General features: G+C 40.8%; 1 protein-coding gene across 5 annotated transcripts; it reads left to right on the plus strand.

Moving 5' to 3' along the window:
• The first annotated feature begins 716 nt into the window (after nucleotides 1-716).
• DNAJC5G (DnaJ heat shock protein family (Hsp40) member C5 gamma) lies at nucleotides 717-9,897 on the plus strand. Of its 5 annotated transcripts, XM_087948607.1 has the most exons (7): nucleotides 991-1,159; nucleotides 1,275-1,586; nucleotides 4,614-4,732; nucleotides 5,466-5,679; nucleotides 5,835-5,988; nucleotides 7,755-7,838; nucleotides 9,063-9,897. In XM_087948607.1, the coding sequence occupies exons 3-6, from the start codon at nucleotides 4,620-4,622 to the stop codon at nucleotides 7,832-7,834; spliced, it is 561 nt and encodes a 186-aa protein (XP_087804733.1). In that variant the 5' UTR covers nucleotides 991-1,159; nucleotides 1,275-1,586; nucleotides 4,614-4,619; the 3' UTR covers nucleotides 7,835-7,838; nucleotides 9,063-9,897. The 5 variants fall into 5 exon arrangements, with proteins under 5 accessions (XP_087804856.1, XP_026527389.1, XP_087804793.1 ...); XM_087948730.1 differs by lacking the exon at nucleotides 1,275-1,586 and having other exon boundaries at nucleotides 717-1,159; nucleotides 7,755-7,859; XM_026671604.2 differs by lacking the exon at nucleotides 1,275-1,586 and having other exon boundaries at nucleotides 717-1,159.
• The last annotated feature ends 1,773 nt before the right edge of the window (nucleotides 9,898-11,670 follow it).

Consider the following 11,670-nt stretch of genomic DNA (forward strand, 5'->3'; position numbering starts at 1 on the left):
CACATGGCCAAGGGGATGCTGCAACAGTTGTAAGTGTGAAAAATGATTATAAGTCTTTTTTTTCCTGTGCTGCTGTAACTTTGAATGGTCACTAAATGAACTGATATAAATTGAAGATTACCTGCATTCTGCAGTATTACAGGCCTACAAAGTTACAATCTAGGGAAGCTGCTCTCTGGAGTAAATCGAAAGTACACTCCGTTTGGATTGCAATTTATCAAATCTGAAGGCTGTTAAATGTCTATGGGCACATCCAGTTATCCAGGTCATGGTTGTCCCAAAGGTAAGTTTCTTCAGCTTCTTCCAGATGAGAAGAATGAGAAGCCAAACGTCTTAAACGAAAATCCAGTTGCCTCTTGAAAAAGCACCTTTGAGACGAAGGCTGTTAGTTTTGATTGTTCACACATTATGCTAAACCAGGGTTTTAATCACGATTGAATAAACCACGATTGGTTGAATTCATACACCGCGGCCAGCCAAAATCAAAGCACCTATGATGCCTCATAACAAAGTGCCAAGCTACCAAAAGCAGTCTCATCTCTTTCTCTCTCTGTGTGTGTGTGTGTGCATTTCAGGAAGCAGGAAAGATCTCAAAAAGACCGCAGATCGGGCGAGCCTCTTACCGGACGTCCCCGACTTCAGCTCCAGCGGAATTCCTCCCGCCGCGCAAACTCACGATTGGCACTTCTTTAATCCAAACACTTCCGCGTCTGCGCAGTGAGCATCCTGGAGGCCGGTCGGCCGGTCGCTTTCCGTGAGCGGAACAAACGAGCCAGCGGTAGGTGGGCTCGAGGGCCCCGGGGGGGGGGGGGCGTTAAGCAGCGAGTGGCGGAGGGCGACGTGGCTTGAGCGTCCCGCGGCTTTGCGCTCTGGGCCTTCTCTGAATCTCCGGGAGGGAGGAGCTGTTTTATAATCATTATTTTTTCCTTGTCCGACGCGCGCCGTGCAGTTTAGGGAGTTGCAAACTCTTGATATAACAAGTCCGTGGGGTTGACGGGCGGAAATAATAGGATTTTCTGGAAGTGTTAGGCCCAAGAGATTAAGCGAGCGCCGTACGAAGGAGTGACGGTAGCGGCTTCTGGACTGTAGGTAAAAGGTAACCGTAGACTTTTAAGGACGCGACTGAGGAGAGAGGAGGCGGATCCAGGGCGAAACCCAGGTTTGTAGTAGGATGGGGGATTATGGTTTTCGCGCCCTATGGCTGACGAAAGCGAGAGTGGGGAAAGGATTGTACTGCTTTATTTATTTCCTTGATTTCTGTCGCAATAATTTAGCGCTAAAAAGAACGGATTTAACGGGTCAGATGTTGTGGAAATGAAATGACATGAAAATGAAATGAAATGCCATGCAAGGAGGAAGGCGACCTGCCAGAGCATTAAAAACAGGAACCGGTTGCGAAAAGTTATTGAAACTGCAAACAACGACGTTTTAAGATAACCCCGGTAAGCGGAAGAATCGAATCTGGTAAATGAGGGGTTTTCCAGCTCTTTTTAAAGACTGCGGCACTTGTTTTGGAAAAAAAAAACCGCAAGAACCCAGAAGTCCTGATCAAGAAGCAAAGTTCCTGTGACAGAAAATGTGGTTCGGTAAACTTTAAAAAAAAAAAAACAACAACAACAACAACAACTTTATTCTCCAGTGGAAATGCCATGGAACATAAGTTTGAAAAACTGTACCATAAATTATGCCTTGGAGCATAATTTAAATAGTTCTTGACAGCCGGGAAGCAGGTTGTCCAGGAGGAACAGGCACCAAGACTTTCCATTGCTGTATAATTTACCTTAAGAACAACAGTTTTATAGCTCATCTATTTTCAGCCTCTTCTGAGTCAAGCCATTTGCCTATTTTGCTACCAAAATATTGGGAGCATTCTATGGAGTCGGTAACTTTGCATATTTTTATCAGTGTAATGGATAAACCTTTCCAGTCTCTGATTACAATTTAGAAGCTAATTGCAGTTTAATTATAAAGGCTGCATAATAACTAATCAATTTGGGATATCCTGAACAAGCAGGTTAATCATGGAATGTCTGATTCCTTTGGGTAGTGCCAGCAAGAAAGGAAATAAAGATTTATCTTCTTTGGTGCATCCCCTTTTCTTACCAAACCAAGGACGGCTAATAACAGAATGATGGATGTTTTATTTTGCATTAATTTGTGCCTTTAAGAAATTCAGCTATCAAACATAATCTCTTTCAGCATCTATATTGTATTAGGTAAATTGGGCACTATTTAGATAATTGATTTGCTTATTTCTATTTGTAGTTTTATACAGGGAATAATGGAAGAAAATATATTTTGGAGAGGTTGCTGTTTGTCAGTTTTGGGTTAAAAAAATTATGAATATTGAGAATGTGATGGTTTTGGAAGGTGTGATATGCAGAGAGATGTGATATTAGTGGGAACTTGCTATTGTTTAGGACTGTGCAACCTAGCAAATTTGTTTTAAGTGCTAGAAACTTAAGTTTGCAAGTCAGTCTAGATACGGAAACTAGATTATTTTATTTTCTGAATAGACAGGGCCTTCTTGAGGAGTAAATGTGAATTGTTTATCAGAAGGCAGGAAATGTTTTTGGCATGCGGAATGCAAAAGTAAGACTTTTGAATTGTTATTGAGAACACCTCTATTTATTTAAGCAGCTTTAGAGAAATAACATTTTAAATACTGAGTGCAGCTTTTTACATAAGTCTTTGGGGATTTGTACAAGTTCTCACCAATGTGATCTTCTGTCATGTATAATTTTATAAATAAAACTATGGGATTTTTAGTAAATGGCAGTAAAGTTTACTGTATATTGACTGCTCTGGAATAAAAGGGGAGGAAGAAGAGGAGGAAGGAAGCAAGCTCCATAGCCCTATGTGGAGATCTCATGCAGTAGGATGATGATGATAATGTCGTCTTACATTATCTTGATAATGTAATCTAAGACCCCTCAAGTGATAGGATTAATTGTATCTGTTCGGGACACACTAAAGCCTCCAAACAGGGAATGCCTTGTCACGTTGCTAGTTGTGGTGGCAGGGAGCAGTCTGAGTTATGCTGTGTCTTTTCTTGTAGGGTTGTTAAGATAAAGTAAGCTGTTGAGGTTGAAAACACACAGGATGGAGCTAAAGGTGTACTTTTTCCTTCTCTGAGTTTTGAAACTGGAACTGCTCTGGAAAATGAAGTCAATTGGAAAGCTTGTACCCTGCAGATCTTGATTTTATCTCCCCATAAGCTTTTGAAACCGAGCACCAACATTTTATAAAGTTGGCTCAAACTTTGGTTTGAAGAAAAAAGGATACCTTTTCTCCAGGGCCTTTCTGTTCAGTTAATTAAATAGATTTATGCCTGTGAATAAATATTTTTGTGGCCCATAAATTAAAGGAAACAAGCTGCTTTACAAATACTGATTAAACAAGGCAACCAGCAAAATGTCTTGAAAGTTGCTAGACACATACTGTATGCTGCAGCTCTTGCTTAGGAAGTTAAATAACAGAATCTTATTTCCTTAACTTCTGTTCAGCAAACTCTCATTGTTTACTGTTCTCTTGGCCAGGAACTACTGGCAGAATTCAGTGCTGGCTATTACAGAAAACTCACTGACCTGGTGCAGGACAGTCTCATTCCATTGGCATTTCAAATGAAATGACTCAGCCTTTGGGGGATTAATCTGACTAAGCTATTCAATCTTGCAGAGCCTGCTCAGGCTGTCTTAACTTTGTTAGCCTAGTAGTACAACAGGAGGGCCTTGCTGTGTACTACAAGGGAGGCTGGGCTTAGAGGAAAATCCTGATTTAAAATAGGTGAAGCTGCAACAAGGTACTTGGAGAAAAGCTGAGCCACTGCCCTGCAGGGTTAATAAACAATATCCATTTTGGCCCCAAATAATAACTAGTGCCATAAATCAGACCAGCTGCTTCTGTTGACCCAGATGGCCATGTCATTATTTTCTCTATTGAGCCAGTTCAACTGAGGCAGAAAGACCAAGGCTAAACCTTGCCCAGTTTGGTCACCTGGTTCCATGAATAAGCAGCCTCAAAGCACCAAGAAGAGCTGAAGACTTATTTGAGGATTAGGCAATGAGCTGAAGATTTCTCTTCTTACAGCTGAATTAAATAAGATTCAAAATGCACAGGTTCAGTGGCTTAAGGCAAAGTCTTTATTTCCCAAAGAGGGTGGACAAAACATATCTTCCTTCCCGTTGGCCTGCATTGCTTTGTACAAGCAGCAGGGCAAAACCTGGCATACTTGTTGCTTCATATTTTTCTTCACTTTCTGATGAATAAGGTATCTGTTTACTTGGCAACTCCTCCATTTTTCTCCTCAGACCAGGGTAGTTTACTAAGGGCCACAGAATTAGGTTCTATTGCATAAGGTTTCTTTTCTCCTCCTTTTAGCAGACTAAGATATAATCCTCAAGCAAAAGACATGAACAAGAGTTTTCCACAGCACAAGATGCATTCCCTGAATATTACCCAGAGTCTTGCTTCCTTCACAGTGGATTGTAGAGCAGGGGTTATCTGCACCCCTGTGTAGCAACAGACATTCTGATCTATAGGCATTTATTCTCTTCTACGATGACATCCTTTTTGTGCTATATCTCAGCCCTTTATGTTGCTCCTTAATTTAGAACAAGATGGCGGAAGGAGGCCGGCCACAGAGGAAGATGTCACGGGCTGGAGAGAGCTTATATCACATCCTGGGCTTGGAAAAGGGTGCTTCCCCAGAAGACATCAAGAAAGCATACAGGTTGGGTACCTATGATTGGGTTTCAAGTTAGCCTTCCTTATGTCCAAGATGTTTGACTTCACAGGAGTCCCCTTGCTTTGGTCCTTTTGATAATTGGAGGCAACCAAAAACTGCATATAAAACAATGAACAGATTTTCACAAACAGATACAGAGCGCTTTGCCTTCTTCACCAAGAAACCAAAAGGACCTTAAATATACCTGCATAGCAGGATTGGTTAACTAGAAACCATTGGGGAGAGATGGTCCCTCAAATAATCTAATTCCAAAAAATTGCATCAAAAACCACACAGGCAACCAATGCAGCTCACAGAAAATAGATTCTTGAATGCACCGAATAACTTGCGCTGTGCATTCTGTACCACTTGAAGCTTCCAAATGCTCTTCAAGAGCAGCCCCATGTTGAGGACATAGCAGTGGTCCAGATGGACAATCAAGTTGCTAAAACTGAGTCGCCCTGTCTGATGGTATTTGAGGACTCTGATGTTGCCCACCACACTTTTTTAATAAGCCATTTGACTCTAAAACCTCTTTCTGACCTACTTACTAGGGGTTAGTTGGAGTAAGTAGGTCTTACTAGGAGAAAAGAAGGAGAGACTATGAACCCAGTCAATAGCTTTTACTGTAGAAAGGGCTGTTGACTTCCCTAATCTTTGATGGCTCATAATCTATTAACACTGTGGAGGAAGTTTGCTGATGTGGCTTAAATATGTATTCCCACATCTTTCTCCCCAGGAAACTGGCTTTGAAATACCACCCAGATAAGAATCCTGATAATCCAGAAGCAGCAGAGAAGTTCAAGGAGATCAATAATGCCAATGTAATTCTCAGTGATGAGAACAAGCGGAATCTCTATGATGAATATGGCTCTATGGGACTCTATGTGTCCGAGCAGTTTGGGGAAGAAAGTGTGAAGTATTATTTCCTCATGTCCAAGTGCTGGTTCAAGGTAGGTGGCTCATAGAAGAGGAACCAACAGGTTTTTTCCCCCCCTTTCTCCAGCTGTTTTTTTTTCTTTTTGCCAGCTATTGCTCTGATAATGAGTGTCTGTTATTGACTCCTCTTAAGAGGAGACTAATTTTGTCATTTGCACCCCTTCTCCAGACAATAGTAGCGTGCTGTGGCCTCTTTACATGTTGCTGCTGCTGCTGCTGCTGCTGCTTCTGCTGTGGGAAATGCCGCCCACCTGAAGAAGACGAGTCCTACAAGTATGTCAATCCTGAAGACCTGGAGGCCCAGATCCGTGCAGAAGACAATGGTGAGATGGTTAGGGCAAACACTGGGATGAGGGTGGAGTTCAGTTTCAGGTACTTGCTGACCCCCAGAGCCAAGGGAAATGTGAGTGGAGTTTTTGGCATAGGCATCTCTTTCTGGGCTATGTCAGATGCAGCCTATATGTCTCTTCACATACACAGAGCATGTTCATATGAACTCTGACCTTTTGTTCCCTCATTTCCTGTCTTCCAGAGATCTCTTGCAAGGACTGACTTCTTGCTAGTAGTTTCTGATCTCCAGGAGATCAAGTAATTGGCTGGGTGGGCCTATTAAGCAGAAATTATTTAACTTATATGCAGGAAGAAATCAATAATCATTTTTCTGCTGGTTTTTCTGCTAGTTTTCTGATATTATAGGAAAAATGGGAAATATTCCACACAGACTATGCTTCGTATGACTGAAAATGGCATACAATTCTGACCCAAACTTGGTCAGCACTATTTTTCAGTGATTTGAACAGGAAACACACAAAGTATCTGCATTAAGACAGGTGTAACGAATGCAATGTAAAGCCTCATGTGGTTTGCTTATGCTTTTTACATCTCCTCAGAATGTGTTGATAAATATTCTTTTTTACTTAAAGAAATATGGGGGGCTTCCTGGACGTGTGTGTGTGTGTGTGTAAAATCTGTACAACAGTACAACAGTCTGGCTACTTGATATTGTGGGTTTGCCATCCCTGAAGATTTTAAAGAAGAGGCTGGATAGTCATCTCTCAAGGATAGTTTAGGTAATTGGTTTTCCTACACATAGAACAGGGTTGGACTAAATCAGGGGTGTCAAACTCGCGGGCCGGATGTGTTGTGTGCTGGCCCCGTTTTAGCAAAGGGGGGGAAAAGCCACGATACGCCACGTGATGACAACGTGACTTAAGTTTGACGCCCTTGGATTAGATCCGTGTGGTCTCTTTCAAATCCTCAACTGTGTGATTCAATGATTTTTGGAATTTGAAGAATTTAAGGGAGCTAAAAAGCAGAAATGCACAGCATTTCACCCTTTAAGAAATGCAAAGAATTTAGGGCTATGGCTTTACCTGCAGTTGGTAATACTGTACTTACGATGCTATGCAAAGTTCCAGCATAGTCCTTGAGCCAATGGAAGTTGCACACACTAACCTTAAAGACATAAGCCTAATACTGGTTTTTTTAAAAAACAGAAAAGCCTGAGGATCCTCACAAAAACTATAATAAAATCCCATGGTTTCTTATGTGTGATTTGATTGTATCCACTGCTTTAATCAATTTGAAATGGTGCAATATGGACAACACTGAACCAAATTCTCACTGGCTATGGTAGATGTGCTAATGCCCTCTATAAGTAGGGCAAAATACCATCACTAAATTGTGATTCCTATACCAAAAACAGTCTATCCAACATAGAGTGCCAAAATAAAGCTTATAATGGAGACTTTGCTGATTTTCTAGCTGCCAACAAATGAAGCAAAAATTATATTTGTAATCTAGACAAATGCTTATATCTTTAGATTTTATATTTCATATTTTTATCTTGTGATTTTTTTGAATCAAAGTGTAATGTGAATGTTCCATACCATAAATGATAATCAACCTGAAAGCCCTCCCATCCTATTAAGTTCAGACCCTCTCCCCTCCCCTTGTAGCCAATCTCAGTTCTAGGGCATAGATAGACAAATAATGACTGTTAATGGAATGATGAGAGTTGTACTTTCCTCCTGCTTCAAACTCATGAAACTGCTGCTAATGGTTGTGATGTACTGTGTCTCTTCCCTAGGTGGCGATGCTATCCGAATGCAGCCAACAGCAAATGCAACATTGCACACTACAGATGAGAATCAGTCCCGCAAGCCATGACCTTGTAAGCAAGGCACGATCACTGGTGTGTGGTGGGAAAGTCATGGGGAAGCTACAGGAGACTTTTGGCAGCTGGTGTCTAGATTCAGAAGGGTCTAAAAGAAGCTTTGTGCTACTGTGGCCCTTTTCCTCACAATCATCTGCTACTGTGTAGCAGCCCCTTCAGTGGAGCCCCCTTTCTTTTCTGAAATGTAATACCCACCTTGTGGCTAGATTAGGATGTTTTTGCATCAAGGACAAGGTTTTTCCAGAATATCACTGGTCTGTGGAAGAGCTGATGGATTAAAATCTGCTGTGGAATGGAATTCTTCTGTTTTCTGTACAAATACAGGTAGTCCTCAACTTAGGGTCACAATTGAGCCCAACATTTATGTGGCTGAATGAGGCATTTGTTAAGTGAGATTTGCCCCATTTTACGATCTTTCTTGCCACAGTTGTTAAATTAGTAACACAGTTGTTATATAAATCTGGCTTCTGCATTGACTTTGCTTGTCAGAAGATTGCAAAAGGTGATCACATGACCCCAGAGTACTGCAGGTATCATGAATGTGAGTCAGGTGCCAAGAATCTGAATTTTGATCACGTGACCATGGAGAGGCTGCAATAGTTTAAGTGTGGAAAGTGATCATAAGTCACTTTTTTCAGTGCCATTGTAACTTTGAATGGTCGCTAAATTGTTGTAAGTCAAGGACTACCTGTACTACAACCTGAGGATACGCACTCAGAAATTGACTATTGTAATGACTCAAGATTAAGTTGGCTAGTTGTTGCCCAGTTCACAAAGTAATATTTACATGCCTGAGATTTATCTGGATGATTGATGCAGCTGACTGCATGTGGAAGTGGAAGGCCAGGGAGCCATGGCTAAGAATACCTGCAGCCGATGCAATCATTCCACATTAGTAGCAGTATTGATATCCGCTTAGACAGAAATGCTACTCAAGATAATTCTCTAATGCTAAGGCCACCCTGAACAACTGTCTTATGTGCCCGTAGTTGCTTTGGCTCTCTCTCTGTCTCTTCTGTTTTGGTGACTGGCTAGCACTGGAAAAGATTACTCAGAAGAAGAGGCATCTTTTCCTCCAGATCATGAATGCTGTGCACAGACCAACAGCAGACGTTTCTTAAGCCCAGTACAAACATCTGTCCATTCTAGTAGGCAAACTCACTTTAAAGCTTTCTATCTTTCTCCTCCTTTTCTAACCTCAATTTCTCTTCCCTCCTCCAGAGTTTGGTTTCCAGTCACAGCACAGTTCCTATTCCAGCAACCATTCCAGAGACATCCTGCCCAGGCCTGAATTACCAATCATTTGGACTCTGGACAAAGAGCTCCCTCTCCAGTTTGTGATGCTGTGCAGTGACTTTGGTGAGGGTGCCTGAATGCCTGCTTCAGAGTCATAAATCTTCTCAGGGAACATGGCCGCAGGCATACTCAGACCTTGCAAGGGGCTGGTTTGAAGGAAAGAGAGACACTTTAGCTCTGCCTCTTTGGGCCCAAGGAACATCTTCCCCCTTCTCCAGCAGCAGAACGGTTCTTTGTTTTAGCCTGTATTCCCACAACAGTGAAGGAAAAGAAAACGGATGCATGTTGCCAGCCAGCAGTCTTTATCCCCAAGTCATTCTTTCTCCTTGCAATCTTGGTATTTTGTGTTTTTAAGCCAGCCATATTGTCCCCTTGCCAAAGACCAACACGTGATGGAGGAGGAGATATTGGGCTCTCTGCCTCCCAGTACCAGGGAGTCAAACTGCCCTGCCCCGGCTGTCCCCTGGCAACTGGGATTGCCCTCTCTGACCTATGCATTGGTGCCAAGCTGCATTTCAGGGTGTAGTGTGAAGTATGGTGGGATTTGGAGTGCCTGCCTGGTAAGTTGGTGTTGCCCTTCATCTCCCACGATGAATTGCTGCTCCAGAGAGCTTTAGTTTGCTGTGTAGCATCCTGCCTCTTAAGCTGCCCCGAATCCTTTTCTGTGGGGCAGTACTGGGCAAGGGCATTTTTCACACTGTGATTTAAAAAAAAAAATTGTTAGGTTTTTATCAGCACAATTAAATATTTCTGAAGGAAAGAGCTGTTTTTTGTTCATGTTTCCTTGGGATGTATTCATTCATACATTCCTGGGAATATTGGGGTAGGTCTTGCGTACTTTTCATGCAATCTCTGCTTGGCCTTTCAAGGACATCCTAGATATCCCCATATGCTGAAATTTTTAGTAGAACAAGGCAAGTAATAAATTACTATTTTTAATATATTTATGGACTGGATTATGCTATTTAAGGATCAATAGCTGGCCTCTCAACCGTATCAACAATGAATATTTGCACATTGACTTGGATGGGAATGTGTGAAGTTATGTCAGAATTCTGTCTTAGATCTATCCTAGTCAACATTTTTATAAATCATTAGGCCCTAGAGAGAAATAAATATTGAGGGGTACCTTGGAAAATAGAATCAATATTTAAATCCATATTTAAATATTGATATTTAAATTATCAAGAGCATTAAATCAAATCTACAAGAATACATAGATATAGATCAAAATGTATATAACTGGTGGGAATGGCCATAAACTATAAGATCAGCAAGTGATACTATAGAAATTTGCTTTTTGGTGTTTTTTTTACCTTTTGTCATTAGACAGCACAGGGGCCTTTCTCTTTCGCAAACATCGGGGTGGAATAAGGTGCCCACGACAGATAAATAATGGCAGCAGGAACCACCATATGTAAGCCAGTACCAGTATGTAAAGATTCAGGCTTCTGAGGAGAGGTTTGACTTCCATCTTTCCATGTCTGACCTGTTTTGCTACAGCCATCTTTTATTTTTTAAATACTTCAAGATCTTTTTAAAGGACTGTCACATAGGAGATGAAGCTAATTTGTTTCATTGCCTCAGAGCAGTGTTTCTCACCTTAGCCTTAGCAACTTCAACCCCCAAAATTCCACACTTTTTAAAATAGCAAACTTGAGAAATCCTGCTCCAAAGAATGTATCTTAACCATATGAACTTTTTGACAATAGAATAGAAGCACAGAGGCTGAATTATTGTCAAGAGGAGTATAACAAATGGGTATCTGTATCAATAGGAACTTGAACTTTTGAAATTGTATGTTTTTATAATTTAATTACAAATGTGCCCTATTCTAGAACTTAACATGCTTGACCCAGCCTTGGCTAAAAACTGCATAGTCTCTTCAGTCTTAATAGTATTATATGGCTTAAGAATGATTACTTTGGTACTAATTTGACTATATCTCCTCCCTGTTTTAGCAGAAAAATAACTAGGTGTTAAGTGACTATTCTCTACAGTTGAGAGAATAATCAACGGATCAGGAAGACATAATCAGATACACATTTTTGCTTGGAGAATCAGGTCTAGGTCCAAGTTACTCCAAAACATGTTTCCTTTTATATATTGTTTTATTAAAGATCTTTAAAAGAATATAAAAAGCTAACAGAAACTAATATAAAGAAAGAAAAAGAAATCAAAGAGAGGTGCAAGAAAGAAACACATAGAAAAAATATAAACCAAACTCTTAGAGAGGGCTGTAAAGCACTGTGAAGCAGTATAAACGTGCTATTGCTATAACTTTACCTCTATGGTTACAACATACCTCTCTTCTTTCTTTATCTAGTCTGTTTAATCATCGAAACTATAAATCATGTCCATTTTTTCTATTTCATGCAAAAAGTCTGTAAGGGATTTCCAGTTAGCAATAAATGTAGATATTTTATTTCCCTAACCAAAGAAGTTAACTTAGTTATGTCATTTTTACAACCATTCCTCCATTGGGAATAATGCCGAATCCTTCCATCTTTATGCATACAATAATCTTACTGCA

The sequence above is a fragment of the Notechis scutatus genome, chromosome 1 (genome assembly GCF_049901735.1).
Source record: "Notechis scutatus isolate UNSWTSFEM ecotype Mainland chromosome 1, rNotScu1.2, whole genome shotgun sequence".
Classification (NCBI taxonomy): Eukaryota; Metazoa; Chordata; class Lepidosauria; order Squamata; family Elapidae; genus Notechis; species Notechis scutatus.

Bases quoted from the DNA above. Each gene is read 5' to 3' on its own strand.
- DNAJC5G (XM_087948730.1), top strand. From the start codon at position 4,620: ATGGCGGAAGGAGGCCGGCCACAGAGGAAGATGTCACGGGCTGGAGAG. The intron at 5,680-5,834 runs GTAGGTGGCTCA...CCCCTTCTCCAG, and splicing joins TGTCCAAGTGCTGGTTCAAG to ACAATAGTAGCGTGCTGTGG. The intron at 5,989-7,754 runs GTGAGATGGTTA...TCTCTTCCCTAG, and splicing joins GATCCGTGCAGAAGACAATG to GTGGCGATGCTATCCGAATG.